The sequence below is a fragment of the Quercus robur genome, chromosome 1 (assembly GCF_932294415.1).
Source record: "Quercus robur chromosome 1, dhQueRobu3.1, whole genome shotgun sequence".
NCBI lineage: Eukaryota > Viridiplantae > Streptophyta > Magnoliopsida > Fagales > Fagaceae > Quercus > Quercus robur.
Genome location: NC_065534.1, coordinates 34,773,943 through 34,797,897, shown reverse-complemented (window position 1 = coordinate 34,797,897; position 23,955 = coordinate 34,773,943). Strand labels below are relative to the sequence as shown.

The window sequence follows — 23,955 nt, the reverse complement described above, 5'->3', positions numbered from 1 at the left end:
TGTGTTACTAAAATCTTGGATAATTTTGTCAAGTTCCAATGAGGTAAGAATTTAAATAGCTTTATAGTAATTGTGCTCTGCCACTCCAAGCTTCCATAGCAAAATCTATAACCCCATCTACCAAACCAAGAATGTCCATAAGCAACCCCATACAACAATCTAAGATCCATTGACCTCTTCTTTGACATCCTCAGCTGTGATTTTTCTACAAAAGAAAGAAGACCACCCTAAATTTAGAGTTTTCATAAATCAAAAATCGAGAAACCAAGAACTTTGTGTGGAATTTTGGTTACCAGGTTTGTAGATTTTTACAAATCCTATCCCACTATCAAACAATGTAATAGATGCATCTGAAGATCAACGACATGATCAACCAAAGGTGTATTCTATGTCCTCTCTCATATTTCAAGTTTTGACTGCGATCTCAGCAAAACTTGCATGTTGATTTCCTACACTAGCAATTAGGGGTGTTCACCAAACCGCATAAATCGTACAAACTGCAAAAACCGCACCAAAGCCATCCATAAAATAGCAAAACCACACCGCACCACAAGTAATAATGCACTGCACTACACTACACCATATGGTGTAATGCGGTTTGCAGTTTTATAATAAGAAAACCGCACAAACTGCACTGCACTGCACCCTCTCTATATATTAATATATTTAATTATTTTTAATATTAAATATATTATTAATAGTTTAATAACCCTAGTTTTCAAAAAAAAAAGTTTAATAACCCTAGCAAGTGTTGATTAAGAAAACTAGCCAAAAATAAAGAAAAACTAACTCAATAGTTTAAAACTTAGACCAAAATAAAGGGAAAAATTAGTTTTGGACTAGGTAGAAAAAGCCCAAAATTTGAAATATATACCAATTTCAAATCATTCAAACCGCATCGCATATGTGACTGCAAAAATGATGTGTGGTGCAATTATGGTTTTGGCTAAACTTTAAACTGCACCGCACACCGTGCAGTTATGGTTTTAGCTAAACTGCACCGCAAAGTGCAGTGCTAACAATGACCCAAAACCGCACTGCATCGCACCACAAACACCCCTACCAGTAATACTTTCCCTACGGTTAGTTTAGAGTTCCTCTTTTCGTAATTTCTGCCTCTATTCTGGTACTTTTTCTATCTTTGTTTTCTTTCATGGATCTTTCTAGCTAAAGAAAGAACAAAAGAAAGAAAATTTGAGTTTTTTCTCTCTCTTTGGACAGTGGGTGAGTTGGGTGGGTGGGACCTGAGGTTTTGAGAAGAATCCAAATGCGGGGAGAGGCACACATGCGAGACAAGAGATTTGGAAAATTATGGCTTTTGTTTTAATTGATTTTGAAAAATGATGTTTTAGTGATTTAAATTTATTCCACCTAAGTAAAAAGCACGTGCCAAGCACATGTAGTAGAATTCTGTCAAACATAACAACAAAAGTAATACCGAGGTGTAAAGTGTGATAAGTGTTTTAGGGTGCAAATTGTGCATTCGGATAGTTTAGGGTGTAAAGTATAATTTCTCCTTAATTATATGGTAATTTTCTTCTGTAACATAAAAGACGTCATTGCTTAGGTTTTAAAGCAGCTTTGTGAGGCAAATCTGCATCCAATAGATTCATGTCTGCGTGCGTTAAAATTTAAGTCAAGATAATGTTAACCAAAAAAAAAAAAAAAAAACCTTATAAATGGTACTTAAATATTGATATCTAATCATGTTTGTAAAGTTTCTACATGCTGGTCCAGCTGGATAACAGTGTTGAAAAAATCATTCTTGTCCATTCTGCTATTGCTTCTTGGCTTGAGAAAACTTCTTATACATTCAATGGAAATCCATGATGAATTCATCTTTATTTTATTATTATTTGGTCCTTCCGGGTCCAACAGGCCCAATAAAATCAAACCTAGAAAAAGCCCACCCAAGAATTATATTCTCTTCATTCTCCACCAAAAAAAAAAAAAAATTATATTCTCTTTATTTATTTATTACTATTATCCTTAAAATAAGATCACCACACCTCGTTCTCATTAAAATTAGCACATTAATAAAACGTTATCTGATTAAGAAGTTGTAGTCTTTGTCAAGCTAGCTCCAATTATGCACCTTATGAAGAACTAGGTGTTCAATATGCTTAGTTCTTATAGTTTTCTTAAGTACAAGGATTTTTTCTTGCTATTTTTCTTATTTTTTTAATATATTATTGATTTTTGGGACATGAATGAGTGCAAAATCTTATGAGATTGTTATTTAAAAAGAAAATGGAGTTCTAAAATTTTCAGATATTGATTAGAATGATAGTTTCATAAATCTTCATCGGTGTATTACTTTTATATTTGTAGATCAAATATTTATTATAGATGCTAGCATCTAAATGTATTTTACAAGTTTGTTAGTATTGTGAATGACAAATAACTTTAAAAAACCATATATAAAAAAATGGCATTTCAACCAGTGAATGCATAGTCAAAGCAGATTCAGAAAAAAGCAGGTAAAAGGATTAAAACGTGGCATTTGAAAATGGTTAGTACTAAAACCAATTCAGCCTAAGAAATTGGCATGTGTTTTCAAAATTTTTTTTTTTTTTTAATTTTAAATTGAATTCGACACTGCTAGACGATTTTAATTGTCAAATTGAAATTGGTTGTTGATTTTGGCAATATGCCATATTTTCCCAGATAATTTTGTATAGTGGACAAAAAACTAAAGGCTATATTTTTGTATTATTTTGCCAAAACCCTCCCAAAAAGCATATCAAAAATTCAAAACCACGCACTATAATCTTTTTGCATTTTTGATTTTTTGTGCTCACACACCCCACCCTTCTGCTTTTACAATTTTTATTGTGTGCAGTGATTGGTCGTTTAAAAATTAGAGCGTGATTGAGGAGAATTTGCTAAAATAAGTAGAGAATTAGAGTATTATTTCTATTTTGAGTATTTTCTACCTGCCATTAGGGTAAAAAATAAGTTTATTGGTAAAATCAAAAGATTTTACAAGAGATTAAAGAAATAAGGTTATCACTGCACGCTCTTGGTGCGATGGTCACTCTACAAGTGTTTGTGGAGTATGGGGAGTAAGGGCCGGGATTCAAGTATCCAGGAAAAAGTTTCACACACATATACATTTAGATTAGATTAGAGTAGAATTTCTATCTTATAAAAAAAAAAAATAAAAAAAAAAGAAAAAAAAAAGGTTAGAGCATCCACACCAGTGCTTCTAAAATCTTCTAAAATGCAAAAAGTGACAAAATTTACACAATTTGAGCAAAAAAACACCCACATCAATGGGTGTAAAAATGTGTAAATATACACCTATGAACAGTAACCGTGTATATACATATATATACACGGTATTTACACAATTTGAGCAAAAAAACAACCACATCAATGGGTGTAAAAATGTGTAAATATACACCAATGAACAGTAACCGTATATATATATACATGGTTACTGTTCATGTGTAAAATATTTTTTTATTCTTTTTCTATATCCTTTATCAAACTACTTCTCTTCCCAAACCTTTACAATAACCCAGCGCACCAGAATAAGAAGAAAATAACCATCCAACCACCAAACCTAGCGCCACCACCAAACACTGCATCCTAGCACAAAAAATTAACCAAAAATCAATAGAAAATTAACCTAAAATCAACAGAAAAGCAATTAGAAAATCCAACTCAAAATAAAGACAAACCCAACTCAAAATCAATCAAAATTCACTGGTAAACTCAACCCAAAAACAGTCCAAACCCACTAAAAAACCCATCCCAAACCATACTTAACGGAAAACTCTCGTGAAATGCCCAACGAAGCTAGATCTGTCGCCCGATCTGCTGCCACTGCTGCTGCCCGACCTACTGCCGACTGATATTCCATTACTGTCGTCGGTTGGGGGTGGGAGGCGAAGGGTCGGTGGTGGAGAAGAGAGGGATGGGCGAAGGAAAGAGGGAGGCCAAATCGGTGGAGGGCTGAGGCGGCGAGTTGGATTGACAGCGACGGCGGGCTAGATAAGGCGACTGTGAGGGAAGGAGAGGAACGGGTGAGAGAGCTGAAAAAGTAAAAATGTAAAATAGAGGAACCAATGAGAGAGGGAGAATGGGTATTAATAAATAATATTATTTAATTAGAATAGATATATAAAATAAATAAACTGATGTGAGTGTCTTGAAAATGTGGTAGTGTAAAATAGAAAAAGTAGGTTTTTAGTGTAAAATAAACGAAAATTTTTAAACGGACTGATGTGATTGCTTTTAGACTAATAGTTAATTAAGCATCCTAGTCCTAGATCCCCGTGCTTAGTTTTGCTTCGTAGCATATGCCCATGCTTAATTAAATAAAAAGCTACTTACGAAGTTGAAAAAATCATGTTGGTTAATTTTCTACATGCTGGATGACCGAATTGATTAAAAAAATATATATATATATCGTTCTTGTTGATTCTGCTATTGCTTCTTGGCATGAGAAAACTTCTTACCTCTAGTAAGGAAAAGTCAACGGAAAGAAATCCATGATCAATTCATCTTTATTAGTTTATTGGTATTATTTTTTGTTCCTTCCGGGTCCAACAGGCCAATAACATCAAACCTAGAAAAAATCCGCCCTAGAATTATATAATTTTTATTTATTACTATAACTTACTATTATCCTTAAAATAAGATTATAAGATCACAACTCATCTATATATATATAATGAGAAATGCTATGTCTACAACATTTCTACAACATTTTTACAACAAATCCTAAATGGCAAGTTGTTACTGGTTGTTTTTGTTGGGGCAAAAAAGTAATCTTAGTGTTAGTTTTAAATTTGAACCAATAACAACTAACCACCCATGATTTGTTGTAAAAATGTTGTAAAAATGTTGTAGACGTAGCATCTCTCATATATAATAGGTAAAACGGAGAGAAAATTAAATTAGAATTCCAATTTTGCTTCATGTTCTAAATTATTTATTCTTAAAGAGTTTTATTTCTTAATTTTAGAATCAAATATGGGACTACATCATAAATATTCATCCAAGTGAGTTATTAAATACAAAAACCAAAGAGTTTAGAATAAATAAATCGTAAAAAAAAAAAAAAAAGTACTTCACAATAATTAAAAAAATGATTAATTTACATTTTATACCTAATAATATCCTTACAAAATTTTTTAAGGAATTAATAAAATATAAAAATTATATTATGCATCTTATTGTATATCTTTAAGTGTATTCATGTATATACATAAGGTTACAAGCTAGTTTATTAAAACTAGCATGTTAATAAAATGCTTGACCAAGGACTCCTAGATTTTGTCAAACTTAGCTTGAACAATGCACTTTTCCAACCGTGTTCAATATACTCGGTTTTTATAATTTTCTGAAGTACTCTTCGTTTTTTTTTTACTTCAATTTATTATTGCTTGGTCATGACCAAGGCAACCTATGAACTACACAATTAAAGGTGAACTCTTCTCTTAAATGTTAAGTCTCTACATTATTATTATTATTATTATTATTATTTTGAGAGAGTTTTAAACTACGGTTTAACTAGAATTCAATTTCATATCTCATCTAAGGTGATTAGAAAAGTTTACTGTTTGAAATAGTCAACACCCAAGGCATCAATAAAATTAAGGATATCAACCAGATCAAAAAATATTGTCGATTTAAATGTAGGTAAGGAGCCAAACAAGGGCTCAAAAGGGCCCTAGTCCTCCTTGAGTTGCAGGGAAAAAAATTATATGTATATTATGGACTTATTGTCTAATTCTAATTGGGCTCAAGAAATATAAAACTTTGCCTCTCCCTCCAAAATCCCTCTCTCCCCCAATCCGATAAGCCCAAACAAATCACAACCCAAAAAAGTTAACAAATTATTACAAAATATAACTTAAAAAACCCACCATCATCTAAGTTGAAGAGAGAGATGTTGAAATTGACATAACAATAATAATAATCTGATCTCTCTCTCTCTTTTAAGTGAAGTGTGAATATGTGAGTGTCTATATATGCATATTGGCATTTCTACATTGAATTTATTGATTGAAGGAGGCTTTACTGAAACTAGGTACCATGTGAAAAGTATGAGAAGACTAAGGTTAGAGACAGAGAATTTTCGATATATTTGTCCTCGGGTGAGTTAAAAGAGAATCCTCAAGCTAGTCACAGAGAGAGAGAGAGAGAGAGAGCCAACCCCTAAATCAAATTATCTTCCTTCCTTTTATAAAGGAGCTTGGTTATAGGTACTTACGAGAATATGTGATTGTGGGTGTTTTTAAGTGAGACCCCCTACAAAAACGCATTAAGAATTATATATATATATATATATATATATTTTTTGTATTTACTTTTATTGGTATTTTGTTAATAGTAAATGTATGTTAGTTTAGATTCTCATTAAAAAAAAAAAAATTGGTTCAAATTTCGGCACCCCTCAATTGAAATCCTCACTCTGTTCTTGTTTAGATGAGTTGGGTTGTCCAGTAAAAACTCATTTTTAAAGCCCAAACGAGGAAGCTGAAGTGAATAGAGAATGAATGTATCATCGGCATATATTTAGGCCCAATTAGGAACTTTGGTCCGTTTTATAGTATTAGACTATTTAGGTCTTTTTGCCTCTTTCCTTTCCATTCAAATTTCAAACCGAAAGAGTTTTTTGAAAGAGAAAAAAAAAAAAGCATATTCCATAATTTCCATTCCATTTCCAACCTCTTGACTGACTCTCTCTGTCCCTACTAGACTAGTACTGCGCAAAAATCATCAAAACTTTCTCACTCTCCCACTTTACTTCAACACACACTCTTTATTTTTTAATTTCTTTGCTTTTCATCAGTCTCTCTTTCTCTCTCTCTCTCAGACTCGTTCAAGAAAAAAAAAAAAAGTGTGTTGAGAAAGATAAGCTCATACAAAGAGAGAGAGAGAAAAATGGAGAATGAAGGTATGGAAAATGAAGTTACAGAGACAGGAATCCCAACGTACGATGGCAAGTATGTACAGTACAACATTCTCGGAAACCTCTTCCAGGTCTCCGCCAACTATGTTCCTCCTATTCAACCCGTTGGTCGCGGCGCTTACGGCATCGTTTGGTACCCTTTCTATTACCTAATTTTTAGATTCCTCTTTACTTTTTTTTTTTTTTTTTTGTTTTGCTTTTGTTCTTTTTATTGTATATTCATTTTGATTCTATATTTGCCTTTCTTTCTTTTTTTTTTTTTTTTTTTTACTTAGTCTTTTATGTGAAAAAAAAAAAAAAAAATTAATAGATAAAATTTGATTCCTTTATCTCCAGCTTGTTTGGATGATCAAATTAAAGCTAAGTCTAGCTCAAATAAATTAAGTTTGCCTTATGCTACCAATTTAATTGGCAAATTTTACTTTTTTAAATCAATTTTTACCTTAAATTTTGAACACATTGAGTTTTGATCCTACCCAATTGGATAATATAGTTCATAAAGCTGAATATTGGTCTTTTATTATTATTATTATTATTTTAATTTAAAAATTTTATGTCACTGAACCGCACTAACTTAGATCAGTTTTAATATCTTAAGTTGATGATGGTCTAGTGAACCATTCTACTAAATTTTGAGAAGGTCACGCACATTCAACGTGTTTGAATCGTCCTACTTTGGGTGTTAGGCGTGATTTTTGTGGTGATGAATGATATAGTGTGATTCCAAGGCTTTAACTTAAGAATGTGAAGCATAGCTTATTTGTATTAGCTTTGAATTTTGCTTGTTATAATTGAGGGCGATTTATTATTTTGCAGCTGCGCAAAAAACTCTCAGACCAATGAGGAGGTTGCAATCAAGAAAATTGGAAATGCATTTGACAACAGGATTGATGCTAAGAGGACACTTCGAGAGATCAAACTCCTTTGCCACATGGACCATGAGAATGTAGGCACACGAACTTTTGAGTTGTTAAGGGTCACATATTTTTTCTGCTGTTACTTTTTCTTGCAAATTGTATGGTATCAATCATGGCATTTTAGTATACTCTTTAGTTTGTTTTTGTCGTCATTGTTTAATATGGTTTTAATGTTTTGCATAATGTAAATGTTCGATAGACGATTCTAAAATTAGCTAAATGGAGTACAGTAGAGAATATGCGCATCCCACCATTTTTGTTATGCTGTGAGTAGGAAATAATCCACTGCTTTCGTATTTTTGCAGGTAGTCAAAATTAAGGACATCATAAGGCCACCAGAGAGAGAAAAGTTCAATGATGTTTATATTGTGTATGAATTAATGGATACTGACCTCAATCAGATAATACGCTCTAACCAGGCTTTAACTGATGATCACTGTCAGGTAAGCAGTTTCCTGTTGCCATTACAAACTAGTGGTTATCATAAATAACTAAGGTGCATTTGAACTATCAATGAGTAGATGATTTTAATACAGACTGCGGGTCCAGTATGACTGATTTTACATATTTAATCCTGGTGAAGGGCTTGCTTCTGATACTTACACAAAAAAGAAGAAGAAAGGGCTTGCTTTTAATGCGTTGTGTGTTATTTTGATGAATTGTTTTATGTGTTAAAGACCAAAATATGTTTTTGTATTGACTATTGAATTAATTTTCCTTTTCAATGTGTCATGTTATTCTGAATTCATAATGATAAGTAGAAATGTAGAAGTATAGGTCTGATTTTAAAATGTTGCAGAATTCCTAATTGTGTTGGTCCCTTTAAATAGAAGATGATTATCCATGGATCAGTATTTTCATGATTGTGAACAAGAAGAAATAAAGTCAATTTACAGATTCTTGCATTAGATCTTCACAAAATTACTTTGCATTTGCCTAGGGGTGATCAGGAAAACATTGATGTAAAAGAGGACGAGTGACGAGAGATTCTAGCATCTGTTTAACTTTGTCTCTCACTCACCCACCCACAAATCACACTTGGAGAGAGAGTGTGTGTGTGGGGAGGTGCCAGGGATGAACTGCCTCAGAGTAAAAGAATACTTCAAAGATGGCCTCAGCTTATTTTTAACCTTAGGATGATCTAAAGAAGTCTAACATCTTTGACCCCATTTATGCTCTGTGCAATTTTCCTGTAACCCAAAAAATAATTGGCTGGTTGATAATATGCTTTTTTCCTCATTCTTTTTTCCTTTTTTTTTTCCCCTCTAAACTACCAGTGTCATTGTATCATTTTAAACATATAGCAATTATTATGTGATACCAATACATAAGCTCAAATATCTATTGTGAACTATATCTAGTAAACTTGAAATATAAATGTAAATGATATGGTTTAACAAGCTGCTTCTTGAAATGCATTGGCAGTACTTTCTATATCAATTGCTAAGGGGATTGAAGTATGTACACTCTGCAAATGTTTTGCACCGAGATTTGAAGCCAAGTAACCTGCTTCTTGATGCAAATTGTGACCTTAAGATTTGTGACTTTGGGCTTGCGAGAACCACCTCAGAGACGGATTTCATGACAGAATATGTTGTAACTCGATGGTATCGAGCCCCTGAATTGCTACTCAACTGTTCAGAATACACTGCAGCCATTGATATTTGGTCAGTTGGTTGCATTTTCCTTGAGATTATCAGAAGGGAGCCATTATTTCCTGGTAAAGACTATGTTCAGCAGTTAATGCTTATAACTGAGGTACTTGTGCTTTCCCTTTAATCCTCTTTCTATCGTTGAATTCAATAGAGACTTTATGAATGAATAATGCGTAGATATATTGTGGGCACTGCTGTACTGATTACAAGTAATGATATGATAAGTTGCATAACTTCCTTGATTAACTATCAATCTAATTGTTTTATTAATGGTCATTTTTTCTTCTTTTTACTTATTTCTTTTTATGATTCTTTAAGCAGCTATTAGGTTCACCAGATGATTCAGATCTTGGATTTTTAAGAAGTGATAATGCTCGAAAGTATGTCAAGCAGCTTCCACATTTCCCAAAGCAGCCCTTTGCAATGAAATTCCCACATGTGTCCCCAGTGGCAATTGATCTTGCAGAGAAAATGCTAGTGTTTGATCCATGCAAACGCATAACTGGTATTCTTCCAAACTTTACTTGAATAAATTACCATTTCATTTTTATTTTTTCTGACTCATTTTTCTAAAGAGAATCTTTTCTTCTTCTTCTTCTTCTTCTTCTTACTGATACACCTAAAGTTGAGGAGGCATTGAATCACCCATACCTATCTGGTCTTCATGAGATAAATGAGGAGCCCACTTGCCCATCTCCTTTTGTCTTTGATTTTGAACATGCATCCTTGAATGAGGAAGATATAAAGGAGCTTATATGGAGGGAGTCCCTGAATTTCAACCCACTTTAGATGCTGGAGTAAGCTCACCAGTACTGTCCTCGTTTCCCTTGTTTGGGTCGATGAAAGTCCTTATAAAAAGATTGAGATTTTCGTTTAGAAAGTATATGTATCATGTACTATATCAGGGAGGGAGATAGGTTCTTTCTTCCTGTCTTGAGATGGTGGATTGGCAGTTTGTAACTAGGAACCCAAACCCCCCCCCCCCCCCCCCCCCCCCCTTCTTTCCTCCTCTCTCAGTCAATGAATGCCAAGTTTGTTCATGAGTGTGGTATTTGGAAGTTAACTGGATTCATTTGGAGAATCCAGTACCCATTGAGGGTTGGTATGCATAAAAGAAGGCTCTGTTCTCTAAGCCTCATCCTTTTATGGCTGTGATTTGTACATTGTAAATCTTATTTTACCCATAGAAAAGGAATCATAAAAAGTTAAAAATAGGTACAATACCTGGAAACATTGCAATGTTTGTATTGCCCTGATGCGTGTTTCGATGCATCTTTTATGAGATTCTTTATATTTTTGCAGTTTCCACTTTCTATTCCAAGTTTCTTGTGAAATCAGTCAAGGGGTTCTATGAGTTGCCTAAAAATGATATATTTGATAGGATAAGATTCCAAATATTATAACGTTTTGTGCTTCAATTTATGAAATTTAGTGGTTTATTAATTATTATTTTTTTAAAAGTAAATTGAATTTTCCCACCATAAGGGGAAAGCGGTACGGTAACAAGGGATATTTTATTTGTGTTTGTTTCGAATTAAAATATTTTTTGGTGTAAAATATTTTCATTTTACAGAATTTAGTAGCTTAATTAAAAATAGTGGAGAAATCATTTTCAATATTTGTTTCCCCGGTAAAATAAAAAAAAGTTTCCTATTACTCATAACCCACCAAATACAAGCACAACTGTATAAACCGCCAAAATTCCAAATTCGTAGGAAAAAAAAAAAGGCTACCAAAGCCACCCAAAAACCCAAACTCGAAAATCCAACCAAATCCTGCAATCACCACAAACACCAACCTCATCCCAAGTCGATGTCCGCATAGCTGCAACCAAAAGAAAAAAACAGAAGAAGAAAACTTAACCAACACCGTAGCAAATGCACACAACCTTTTTTTTTTTTACTGTGAGTAACAAACAACCTCCATAACCACAACCTGACCTTCGACCAGTACCCACAAGCCCCATAGAAAACTCACATCTTCGTGTCCCAAATCGACCATAACAAGCCTCTCATCGCTGCCGACTTAAGCAACAACAATTGCCGCAAGAGAGAAGACTGCGACAACAAATCAGCGATAACAATCACAGACCCCATCTATTTCTCTTTGGGATTTTTGGGTGTGAAAGCCATGAGCCAAAGAGAAAAGATTAAGGGTGGCCAACGGTAACCCTTAAGGTGCGGGGACAAGAGGGTGATTTGGTAGATGTTGGGTCTTTGGGTTTGATCAGGATTTGTAATGGTTGGTTGGGTGTTTAATGGCTCTTGGACTAATGAGTGTGGCTTTTGGACTGAGTGTGTCGAGCGAGAGAGAGTTGAGCTTGAGGTAAAATGTTTTACCGAATTTTTAAGCGTTTTCTCATATATTTTACATCTTTTAGGTTTAAGTTTTACAGTTGACTAAAAATGTTTTATAATTGACCAACCATTTTACAACAAAACAAACACCTAGAATGTGATAACATTTTATGGAAAATATTTTACTTCAAAACAAATGAAACATTATTCTCTTGTAGTTTGATTGAGATCAACGTCCTAATTTTGAATACTAGAGGACATGGTTCTTCAAACAGCCATTGATTAATGTAATTGGGATTTTGATGGATTTGAAATTAAGTTATGATTGAACTCACATGAGGAAGTGCTTGCAATCCCCATCTCCCATTTCTTTGTTTTCCTATAGGCTCCCAAGAATTTGATAGGTATTGTTAATTGTTATGGGTTCTCCAAAACGTGTTCTTATATAAACTAGTTATACCTTATCAATTTTTTTCCCTTTCTATATCTTCTTCCATGTTAAAATAAAATTATTTGGTTCTAATTTTTTATACTTCCAAAAATAATGATTTTAGGTGTTAAAAAATGATTTAACAAACAAATAAAGAACATAAAAATTTCCATCAGCTTCTATGCCAAACTATCAACCTTACATGCCCACAATTAAAGGTTTTCTTCTCAAAAAAAAAAAAAAAAAAAAAAAGTGGCACATTTAAGTTTTAAGAATAAACATAATTGCAAAAGTCCACATGTATACTTTCAAGTTTCAACATAAATGGCACTTTCAAGTTTTCAGAAGAACGAGACCAAGCAGTCGGGCAAAACTCCGCATACTTTCAATATGAGGGCTTGCAACTGATACAGTTAAAGACTTGTATCTAAGTAACTTGACATCAGGAGGGACGTCTAGTGGGAAAAGCAAATTTAACCATGTAGGTCCATCCAATCTCCAAAGTAATCCTCACATTGACAATGATTGTTGATGAAGATGGTTAACAAAATTAAAGAGTTGTAGTCAGATTAGATCTACCTTTGAATGTCTCCCCTAGAGCATTAGTATTAAGGGTGTAAAAACCCCCCAGTTGCTATTTTACCCACTAAACCTTAAAAACCCCCCACATCCGGCTATGTAAATCCTTTTTCTATTTTTTTTTTTTGGCATCCTAGCTACAGTGAGGCTGCATATGTTGCATATATGTGAAACCTCACTGTTCACGAGGATGTAAAGATTATATAATTTTTTAATCTCTTCTCTCCCTTCCTCTCACTTCAGACTCTGACCTCTTTCTCTTCTTGTTCTTGTTCTTTTTTTTTTTTTTTTATATTATTTGATAGTGTAGTTTATATTATTTTAATAAATTGTATATAAAAATAGAAACTGGAATGTTGGGTGAGTTGTAAAATGAAATGGTAAAACAGATAAAGTAGGTTTTGAAGTTGTAAAATAGAACTTTTTTGGCATCCCGGATGCTAATGCTTAGAAGGTGAAATTTGTTACTCAAGAATTTAAAAAATTCAAAGAGAAGGGAAAAAAAAAAAAAAAAAAATCAAAGAAGTCCAAGAGATAGAAGTAATTTGTCTTTATCTTATGGACGTTGAGAATGGTTTCTTTCTTATTTTGTTGGATAAGCTGATTACTTTTGGTGAAATTCCTTGTATGTTAATTATTTTTTAGATATATTGATACTTCATATATGTACCCTCTTTATATTTATCTTATGAATCTATGTATGTATTGATGCATGGCTGTGAGTATGTATGTGTATAACTGTATATACATGCATATGTAAAAATCTGTTTGGGTGCTGAGCACTTTGAAAATGAGTTTGAATTTAGGCTTCTAATATTTGGGATTCATGGAAAGAGAATCATTTATTGAACATTTATATTTTCTTTTGATCTTTAAATGGAGACACAATGCTTCAACGAGACTTTTGGCTATAAGCTTTTAGAATAATTTTATTTAGAAATAATTTTTTTTTAAAGGAGATGAAATAATAAATTAGTAGTCACTTAAGTTCATATCATATAAATTGGGTATAAAAGTATTGCTATTAATGGCCTCAGGCAATCACATAACATATTTCTCTGAAAACATTCCTAAATTTAATAATTAAAACTTAAAGCAAAGGTTTTTATCTGCCAAATATATATATATATATATATATGTAATTCTTTTCTAACTTATTAGTTATCTTATAATGACATTTGCAGCACACACATATAATATTGGTGAAACTAAACTACTGGTCGCAGTTAGTCCCTTAAATTTCAAGTGTACACTATTATTCTTATGTTTAAAAATTTGTTAATTGTCATTGGTGTTGTTATTTATGTGACTAACGAAAAAATAACGTAACAAGTGAGTTTTTTTAATTTTTTGTGCCAAGTGAGTTAATTCAGTGTAGAAAACAAAGAGTCCAATATAAATTAACCATAAAAAATCTAATCATATATCTAACTCTATATATAAAATTATAGGAAAAGAGAGTTTGAATAATTTTATATTTATGAGCCTTTTTTTTTTTGTATAACTAAAAATAATTTAAATTTATAAGTTATTTATGGAATATAATTTTTTCTCTAAACTAATGAGTATATTTTTTATAATGTTTCTATTCAGATATTTTGAATGTGAAGATGTTGAACATAAAAAATTGTAATTGAGCTAAACAATCTCATGCACCTATCCCCATTCAATTTAGGAGATACTATTGGACCAATCTATTCTTTTTATTTTATGTTGTATTTAGTAGAATTTCATATACAATGATTGTGAATTGATATTGTATATGTAATATCCAATAGTGATTTTTCAAAATTATATATATAATAGTAATGTAATGAGAAACTTGACGTAACTAATATTATGAAATTTGCAAGAAAAAACCATTTTAGTACCTCTAAATGTCTTGGTTGAACTAATGGCTTATATGTTTAATAACTCAAGCTAACATCAATAGCACCACTTCAATTTATCATTCATGTGCATAAGCACGGGTAACATGCTAGTATTACTTTTTAAAAAATCCAATTAGATTTTGATTGGATTCTCAATTTTGTGTCACGTGTTCCATCTTTTTTTTTTTTTTTTTTAATCTTTGTGGCAAATGAATTATGGAGTGTCAAAATCGAAAAGTTCAAATCTAATTAGATTCTAAATTAGATTTTAATTGGAGTACAATTTTGTGCCACATGTATATCTAATTTTTTAATTTCTATGACAAATGATTTATTGGATGCAAAAACCAAAAAGTTTAAATCTAATTACATTCTAAATCATATATATATATACATATATATATAATATGAGAAACCATTAAATATTTTAGAAATGTATGATTTAAAAAAGGTGTAAGCTAATACCATATATAATTTGAATCTCTTCTTTAAAAAATGTATAATTTGAATTATGTAATTGTGATTTTTTTTTTAATTATATCCGTGCATATGCATGAAGTTATACACTAGTTAAGAGTAATGATGATGCATAAAGAAGTAATTGTGGTTTGAATAAATTCAAACCCCCCCCCCCCCCCCCAACACACATACAATATAACAACCAAGCTTTGTGACAAAATATAAATCAAATTAGCCAATCAGAAAAATGAATTAATAAACAAATAAAAAGCCTCCTTAACCACCTTAACCAGTAAGCTATATTTGTACTTCTTAACCAAACAAAAAAAAAAAAAAAAATGAAAGAGGGGAAAGATGAAGAAGATCATGAAGTAAAAAAATAGACAGAAAAAAGTGAGTAGTTGTGGAAGATTGGAAAGGTATCACCAGATATTTTCAACAATGTCAAAAGTGTAGATCTTGTGGAGAGAGGTGCCCCACACAACACCTTGCTTTGGTTTCGATTGGTTGTTGAACTAGAACGACCACTTGCTCTCCAACATTTGCGGTTCTTTTATCACTGCCATAGGCACTGCCTTCGTCTCTATCGCCGCTGTTGTAGTACCACTGGCTTGACCATTTATTTATTTTGAATGGAAAACTGGTTACCAGTTAAGCAAGTAATGTATATAAAATAATAAAAGCAAGAACACATAGACAAACAAACGACAAAGTCTCTTCTTTCTCGCATTCTTCTCTCTCAAACTGAAAACCTACCTGGTGTTCTTTTTCTTCTTTCACTTCAAAACACTAAATGTGAGTAAGAAATAAGGAAACCATCGAATGTGACAAAAGTACAATCATATGTGATGTTGATACTGTTCAATGTGACGATAAAATCATCAAATGTGAGTAAAAAAATAATTGAACCATAAAATGTGAAAAAAGAATGGTCATATGTGATGTTGGTACTGCATAAAATTGACAATAGAACCGTTAAATGTAAGTTAAAAAAAAAAAGGGAATCACTTAATGTAACAAAAGTACGATTATATGTGATGTTGGTATCACTTAATGTGACGATGAAACAGTCAAATATGAGTAAAAAAATAAGGAAACCACTAAATGTGACAAAAGTACGGTTAATTGTAATATTAGTACTGCCTAATATGACAATTGAACTGTCAAATGTGAGAAAAAAAATCACCAAATGTAACAAAAGTACAATCACATGTGATATTAGTAATGTCCAATGTAACAATAGAACGGTTAAATATGAGTAAAATATATGAAACCACTAAATATAACAAAAATATGATTACATGTAATATCGGTACTGGTTAATATGACGAATAATCTTTCAAATGTGATATTTTAGAGGTTGTTTGGATGCATGCAATTTTGAGTGATATGATCCTGTTTTCATCACTCATCATCCAAAATTGGTGGGACCCACGGAAAACATTTTGTCTGGACTCATCACTCATGTTTGGTGATCCTGTTTTGGTGATTCTATCACTCAAAAAATGAGTGATGAAGAGAGAAAATGAAAACAGGTTTCACCTGATTTTATCACTCAAAATCTGATATTCAGTGGCATGTTCGTAAATAGTTGGAGATTGTGGGTCCCAAATCTGACATCCCACCAGTCACTCTCTCTTTTCTTTCTTATTTTTTTTTTCTTGTTTTCCTTTCCTTTCTACTTTTCTTTCTTTCTCTCTTCTTCTTTATCTCTTCTTCTTTTTGCTTTCTCCCGATTCAGTGTTCTTTCTTTTTTGTTCTTCTCCCACCGATCACTCACACGTCGACCCACGCCGACCTAAGCCGAGAGATCATCGGCTTCGATCTTCGATCACACGTCGAAAAGCTCCACCACGCGCTCGTTCTCCTCATCGCTGCTATCGTCGACATCCACAGCTTTCTTCCGATCTGGCCGGAGCGTCGAAATCGGCATCCATAGCAATGATCTGGCTGGAGCGTCGAAATCGGCATCCACAGCAACGATTCGATCTGGAAGCTCGTTCTTCAATCTGGAAGCTCTGCTGTCGGCGCCGGGAATAGCTCCGTTGGAAGCTCGTTTTTGATCTGGAAGTTCTTTTTTTTTTTTTTTTTTTTTTAATTTTTATTTCGTGGTGTATCATAAATAAGTATGAATGGAGTATTGAATTTGGGGGGTGATGAGCTGCTTTAGGTGGTGTTAAATTGTTGAGAGTTTTTGTTGTTTGTACTTCTTTGGTTAAACTGTGAATGGAGTTTTTGTGTTAAACTGTGACCAGTGGTGGCAAAATGAAATATGCAGTGAAGAAAATGGTGGGAGATGAGGGTTTGACGGGTAGGCTAACAGCAGTCTCTGAACATTGCTCAGGTATGGGTCCCAAAAAAGTAAAAAAATTTGAGTGATAGAAAGTTGAAAATATGTGCCAAATGGGGGAATTAGGAAATTTAGATATTTTGAGTAATGAGTGATAAGTGATAGGTGATGAGTGATGGACGATCAAAACTGAGAGATGAGTGATGAGTGACTATTTTTTTAAACCAAACAAGCCCTTAGTAACTCGACCGAACAAATTGACCACTTGAGGTACCGTATCAAAAAAAAAAAAAAAAAAAAAAAAAAAAGGGTACAAATACAGTAGAATTACCCTATATTTAAACATAAATTATATTATTTATCTAATATAGCGAACACACGTGATCTGGATGTGGTCCGTGCGAAAAGAAGCCCATTTTCATTTTGCCAATTTGCCTACTCCAAGTGAAGTCCATGGTGTTGTTGGGGAGTTTGTCTGGTAAAAGAAAAAGAAATTCCAGAGCTGAATTCCTCATATTTTGTATCTATAATCTGACAATCTCATTGATCAAGTAAAACATGAGCTTTGGATTTGGAATCCTCAGAAGGGCTTTACATTCACAGCGCCCAAACAGTAACAAAAAGCAATCATTGCCCTCACTCTTCTTCTCCATATTTCCACGCTCTTTCTCTCAGCTTCACTCGCAGACTCAACTGTCAGTAACCTCTCTCTCTCTCTCTCTCTCTCTCTCTCTCTGTGTATTTTGATGTTTCAGAACTTGGTTTGTAACTGTGCTTGATTGATGATCGAACAATTAACAATATAGGCCTTCATTTGGTATTGCGTTCGACATTGACGGCGTCGTTCTGCGCGACCACACTCCCATTGGAGGCTCCCCTCAAGCTCTCAGAAAGTTATACGATCACAACTCTGGTACGCTTCTTTTTTTGTGGGTGCCCATTGATTTTGTTTAAAGCATTGTTATGTGGTTTAAATTGATTTCGTCAATTTATGTAGTAACTGGGACATTCATGTCCTTCTTCTATGGAGAATTCACACACACACACACACACACACACACAATTTGGTCTAAGTTGGATTTACGTTCCTCAATTTTCAAAAAATTGCAATTTTCACCTTGAAATATTAAAAGGGCATCAGTTTTCTCCTTTAAAAATTCTAAATTTACTGCCTATTTTACTCCAAAAGGCTTACAAACTAACCAAAATGAGGCTTGGCAATGAATGTGATTGGTCAATAACGTAATAAATAACTTGAAAATGTTAAATCTACTATCAATTTCACTACAAAAGGCTTACAAACTAATGAAACAACAGATGTTATCGATATAACATCATCAACATGGTAAACAAATTTATGAATTACTAACAAAATGAGGTTTGGCAATGAATGTGATTGGCCAACAACATAACAAATTAATAGCTTGAAAATGTTAAATCTACTATCAATTTCACTACAAAAGGCTTACAAACTAATGTGACACTAAATGTTATCGGTGTAAAAAAAACATCAACAACTTGGTAAACAAATTTATGAATTACTTTCTTGTTTTGAGTTCTAAAGTTGGCATATTAGTTTCTAAGGTTTATGAATTAAAATTTGTATTAGCTGTAGCATCACTCTAAATAAATTTCTGAGTTACATTTTTGTTTTGTGTTTTAAACGGTGGTGCATTAGTTTGTAAGACTTATGTAGTAAAATTTGTTGTAGCTGTAGCATTACCCTATGTACTTTCCTTTATCTTCTGTTATATTTATTTCGAGTCTCATCAACATTTCAGGATGTCAGCACGCCGCTTGCCTATGCAATTTTTTTGAGCACATATAGTTGGAAGAATGAAATTGAGGCCTTTTAAAATTTTCAAGGACAAAATTATAACATTATAAATTTGAGAGACTGAAAATCAAACATGGGTCAGATTTTAGGGACAAAAAGTATTTTTCAGTATAAATTTTTTTATCAGTTCCTGCCCAAAAATAAAAATTATTAATAACTCACTCTTATTTGCAAGCAGGTACTTTGAAGATTCCTTATGTTTTCTTGACAAATGGTAAGTCATCTATGTACTTATTTTTGCTGTTTTTCTTCTTCTTTTTTTTTTCTTTTTTTTTTTTTCTTTTTTTTTGGTTGAAGACATTGCATATTGGGTTTACATGTCATTCCTAAAAGTATGGAAGTATGTATATGATGATCTTATATGCTCAGAGTTGGGGCTTTAATTTAATAGGAGGTGGTTTTCGAGAATCAAAAAGAGCCATGCAGTTAAGTGAACTCTTGGGTGTAAATATTTCCCCCTCACAGGTACAGTTATGAAGATTTTTAAGATTTTTTTTTAAGTGCTATTTTTCTCTCCCTTTTTTTTTAATTTCCATCTATATGAATTTTCTTGGCAGTGGGTCATCAGTCATGACATGAATTTGTTATTAATTCTTCTTTGTAATTGTTTTTTCCCCCTTATCTTTTTCAGTACAATTCTGATGCAGGTATTACAGGGTCATTCTCCTTTTAAACAGTTGGTGAATAGGTATGCGTTTGGACCAAGTGCGATCTGTGGTTACTAACCAACTTAGTATGCATATCGGGGATGTGGAATAAATTCAAATATTGTTAAAATGGTGCATGTGTGCATGGGCAATGTGCTGTGTGTATTAAACATCATGGAATTGGCAAGGGGATAGTTTTATGCTGTAGTCATAGACAGATTGAAGTTTTGAGCTTCTGAATCAACGTGCCTGATATATGTTTTCAATGAAAGGTCATGCTGACACATGTTAAAATCTTTAGAAATAACATACGCATTCAGATATGACTAATTTTATGTGTAATGTATGATAAATTTACAGAATAATGAGAATAGACTGCCAAACAAAGTGGTAGATGCTATAATATGCTTACTGGAATTGGAATGATTAAAGAATCTAAATCCTTAGGATAAGAAAAAGTCTGAATTATAATGGAAATTTAATTCATTGTTGATTGAGTAAAATTCATCTCATTATATTATTCTCTCTAGTATTTACATCTTGTGTTGTACAGATATGAGAATGAACTCGTTGTTGCTGTGGGAAAAGGTGAACCTGCTGCAGTGATGTTTGAATATGGATTTAAGTAAGGCTTTTGCCTGGTTGTATTGGCTTTGTGATTCACATAAGTTGAATTTTGGCAATGACATTGATTAAATTTTCAAATATTGCCTGAGGTATGTCTGAATGACTCATGTGTTGACTGATTTTATCTGCAGAAATGTTCTCTCAATTGATGAGTATGCCTCCTGCTTTGATGACATCGATCCATTGGCGCAATATAAGGAATGGATAACTAAGACAGTTGCTAATCAGAGTAGAACTTTTAAGGAGATAGGTTCAAGAAAGAGTGTTCACTCAGAGAGAGTTCAGGCAGCATTTATCGTTAGTGATTCTGTTGACTGGAGTAGAGACATTCAGGTTATCCTAAATCCATAGGTTATATGATGATTCTAATAATATTACCTTCTTGGGTAAATTACAATAACCTCCCTTGACATCTGAGGTTTATATATATACACACACACACACTTAATCATAACTGTTCATCTATCATCATAAAATATATATTAAATAAGGGAATATCACAATATCATATGTTAACGGTTAAGATTAGGAGGTATGAGAATTTTTATAAAAAGAAATGTTAAAAACATGTGTAATGTAGAATTCTCCATATATATATATATATATATATATGCGTGTGTGTGCGTGTCATTACACCTTGAATCAAAATATACTTTTTTCACATAAATCTCATTAATAGTAAACCTCATTTCGTGTTTACTAACTAGTGTACCCCGATTTTCCAGATTGTCAAACTAATTGACACTTGTCCCCTTAAGTTTTCCAGGTCAAACAGTGTTAAAGGTCTACATGGAATATTCCTAATAATGAAAAAAAAAAAAAAAAAAAAAAGGAAAAGCTGTAGCCAAATATATTGAACTACAATTACACTTATATGAATCTAAAATAAAATAATAAACTGTAGCCAAATAGCCCAACGTGTTACTTTGTATGATTTACCTTCATTTTTCTCATCTATATTGATTCCAACACCATCCTCTAAGAAAACTGTGCCATGTACGGTTAGGTAGTAGGAGAGAGGCGGTGGCCTGGTTTGGGGTTAGATGTCGCCAGTGGTGGAAGGATGGTGGACGTTTGGGGTTGTTTGGTTACATTTTTCTTTCTTTCTTCTTTTAAAAAAATTTTAAAGACATTAAAAATGTTTTGCCTCTTTTTTATTGGGTATTGCTTAGAAAAGAAATATCCCATGTCAACCTCTTAATACTGTATGACTTCGAAAGGGGTTAACAGATGGAGTGTCAATTAGTTTGACAATTTGGCAGGGCAATGTAATTTATGGAAAATCGTGTATACTGCGTCTAGTTTAGTTGTACCTCAGGGGTGTCAATATAATTAACCCTTTAAAAAGGTAATAATCTCAGGAGGGCTAAGTGTCATTTGACTCATTTATAAAAGGCAGGATGGGGGATTTTGCAATTTCCAATATTTTAACTTAACTTCTTTCATGCACATTTTGTAGGACAGTTTATTAATTTTTGTATGAAGTGTTACATATGGCCTCCCTGCCCCTGGATTTGATGTGTAATATCCTTGTTATTGGAAACTTTAAGTTCTGAACTGACTGAAATAGATGTTGGTATCAGGTTCTGTGTGACATTTTAAGATCTGGAGGTCTTCCTGGAAAGGAAATTGGACACCAACCACCTTTATATTTTGCACATGATGACCTTAAATACCAGGTTGGTTGTGATGAGTTATAAAATTGATTTCTTGAGTTCCTATGTAGCAATTTTATAAAATCTAATGATTTACTGACAAGGTGTCACTAAAGGTAGGCTACTTTTCCTTCTGAACGTCTTGGCATGGGAGCTTTCAGAATTGCATTAGAATCCATTTTCAATAGGTAAGGCTAGAGAATATACAAAATGTAGATTGTACGTTACTCTTATAAATAGGTGTAGCTCTTTTTGATATGGGATGGATTCTGAATCTCCAGTCTCATGTAATAATGTCTTGTACTTTTCTGAATGCAATTGTTTAAATATGCAGAATTCACTTAAATGCTCTGGAGTATACATCTTTGGGGAAGCCAAATGCATTTGTATTCAAGAATGCTGAAACTGTACTAAAGCAACTTGCATCATCTCTTGATCATGAAGTACATGTTGTGAATCATCCAGATGATGGAAGTCATTTTAAGACACTATATATGATAGGAGATAATCCTTCAGTTGACATCAAAGGTGCCCGGCAGGTTTGTCTCGCGGTTTCATATTCTTGTTCATTGGGAATATACTATAGGTATATAATTTAAATTAGTTATCTGAGGATACCCTAATTTTTATCTTTATTTTCAAAAAAATTTAGGCAGGACATCCCTGGTTTTCAATTCTGACAAGGACAGGGGTTTTTAAGGGAAAGGAAAATCCGTCTGATTTTCCAGCAGATCTGGTAAGTGTCTGATTAAATCCTGTTGTAAAGTTATATTGCAAATCTAGTATCGTCTTTATTTTTCTCATATTATGTTCTTTCTTCTGTGGGTTTTTTTTTTTAGTTGGGTGTGTGTTAATAAATTGCGATGCAAATTCTTATAGAGGGCAATGCACATTTTTTATTTTAAAAATCTGATAATATTTTATCAAATCAATTTTTAAGAAAAGAAGGGATCTATGGCAAAGTTTCCCTTAGTTCCCTAAATATATTGGTAAAGATGAAAACTTGATAGATCTGCAACTAAGTTTCCTTTCAGATTCAAGTGAGATGAAATTACCTGAACTCGTGTTTCTTGTGCAGGTTGTTGATACTGTAGAAGAAGCTGTGGACTATATTTTGAGAAAGGAGTGCACCTCATAAAATTTACATCCCCCTTATTTTCCTGCAGGTTTTGATTTCTCTTTTGTGAGATTGTCATACATTAACGAAAGGAGAGATGTCTGCAGAAAGCAGTCTAGGAATGTCATTTAACGTGAACAACAATGATCTAGTTCCTGCTGGTCTTGCATAATGTGATCACTTCATTTTGTCAATCATTTTCACATATTTTCTTATAATGACGTTGATTTATGAAGATTAATTTGATTAAAGTACTTTCTGTTTTTTGATGTTGTTGGAAAATGATGTAAGATTCACTGTATCTTTCCATTATTTTTGGGTCTGCAATAGTGCAAAAAGAAGACCAGGTTCCAAATTGTTCAAGAAATAGAGTTATAATGGTATCAAGTTTGTCCACCAGTAGTTATTAAAAAAAAAAGTGTCCACCAGTAGTCAAGATAAGTCAGTTGTGTTTTCTCTGTTGGGGATGGTTAAAGGGGGGCAAGGAAAGGGTGTTTCAACCTTAACACGGTGGAAATCACTAGTTCTTGCAATTGAGCCTGATTGTACTGAACCCAATATAGTAAATTCTGTCTCTGTGACCATAGCGAGAACAGATTAGAGGCTTCTGAGGGGATTAGGACTTAGGAGTGAACATTATTGACTT

General features: G+C 32.9%; 2 protein-coding genes across 4 annotated transcripts; both read left to right on the top strand.

Annotated features, from left to right (window-relative positions):
• The first annotated feature begins 6,639 nt into the window (after nt 1-6,639).
• Nucleotides 6,640-10,801, top strand: LOC126732931 (mitogen-activated protein kinase homolog NTF6-like). 2 transcript variants are annotated; one of them, XM_050436010.1, is made up of 6 exons: nt 6,640-7,061; nt 7,745-7,874; nt 8,151-8,288; nt 9,271-9,603; nt 9,819-10,005; nt 10,126-10,801. In XM_050436010.1, the coding sequence occupies exons 1-6, from the start codon at nt 6,901-6,903 to the stop codon at nt 10,287-10,289; spliced, it is 1,113 nt and encodes a 370-aa protein (XP_050291967.1). In that variant the 5' UTR covers nt 6,640-6,900; the 3' UTR covers nt 10,290-10,801. The 2 variants fall into 2 exon arrangements, with proteins under 2 accessions (XP_050291967.1, XP_050291974.1); XM_050436017.1 differs by having other exon boundaries at nt 6,643-7,061; nt 9,822-10,005.
• A 7,019-nt stretch (nt 10,802-17,820) lies between these two features.
• Nucleotides 17,821-23,573, top strand: LOC126732917 (uncharacterized protein YKR070W). 2 transcript variants are annotated; one of them, XM_050435988.1, is made up of 12 exons: nt 17,821-18,121; nt 18,233-18,339; nt 19,442-19,477; nt 19,655-19,728; nt 19,911-19,951; nt 20,464-20,535; nt 20,669-20,870; nt 22,121-22,216; nt 22,313-22,380; nt 22,527-22,731; nt 22,845-22,928; nt 23,271-23,573. In XM_050435988.1, exons 1-12 carry the CDS (start codon nt 17,985-17,987, stop codon nt 23,328-23,330), a joined length of 1,182 nt encoding a protein of 393 aa, XP_050291945.1. In that variant the 5' UTR covers nt 17,821-17,984; the 3' UTR covers nt 23,331-23,573. The 2 variants fall into 2 exon arrangements, with proteins under 2 accessions (XP_050291945.1, XP_050291955.1); XM_050435998.1 differs by lacking the exon at nt 17,821-18,121 and having other exon boundaries at nt 18,240-18,339; nt 19,633-19,728.
• Nucleotides 23,574-23,955: the final 382 nt, after the last annotated feature.

Excerpts from the sequence above, each read along its gene's own strand:
- LOC126732931 (XM_050436010.1), top strand. The coding sequence starts at position 6,901 with ATGGAGAATGAAGGTATGGAAAATGAAGTTACAGAGACAGGAATCCCA. Across the intron at positions 7,062-7,744 it reads GGCGCTTACGGCATCGTTTG|CTGCGCAAAAAACTCTCAGA; the intron begins GTACCCTTTCTA and ends ATTATTTTGCAG. Across the intron at positions 7,875-8,150 it reads GCCACATGGACCATGAGAAT|GTAGTCAAAATTAAGGACAT; the intron begins GTAGGCACACGA and ends GTATTTTTGCAG.
- LOC126732917 (XM_050435988.1), top strand. The coding sequence starts at position 17,985 with ATGAGCTTTGGATTTGGAATCCTCAGAAGGGCTTTACATTCACAGCGC. Across the intron at positions 22,381-22,526 it reads TTAGAATCCATTTTCAATAG|AATTCACTTAAATGCTCTGG; the intron begins GTAAGGCTAGAG and ends TTAAATATGCAG. Across the intron at positions 22,929-23,270 it reads CTGATTTTCCAGCAGATCTG|GTTGTTGATACTGTAGAAGA; the intron begins GTAAGTGTCTGA and ends TTTCTTGTGCAG.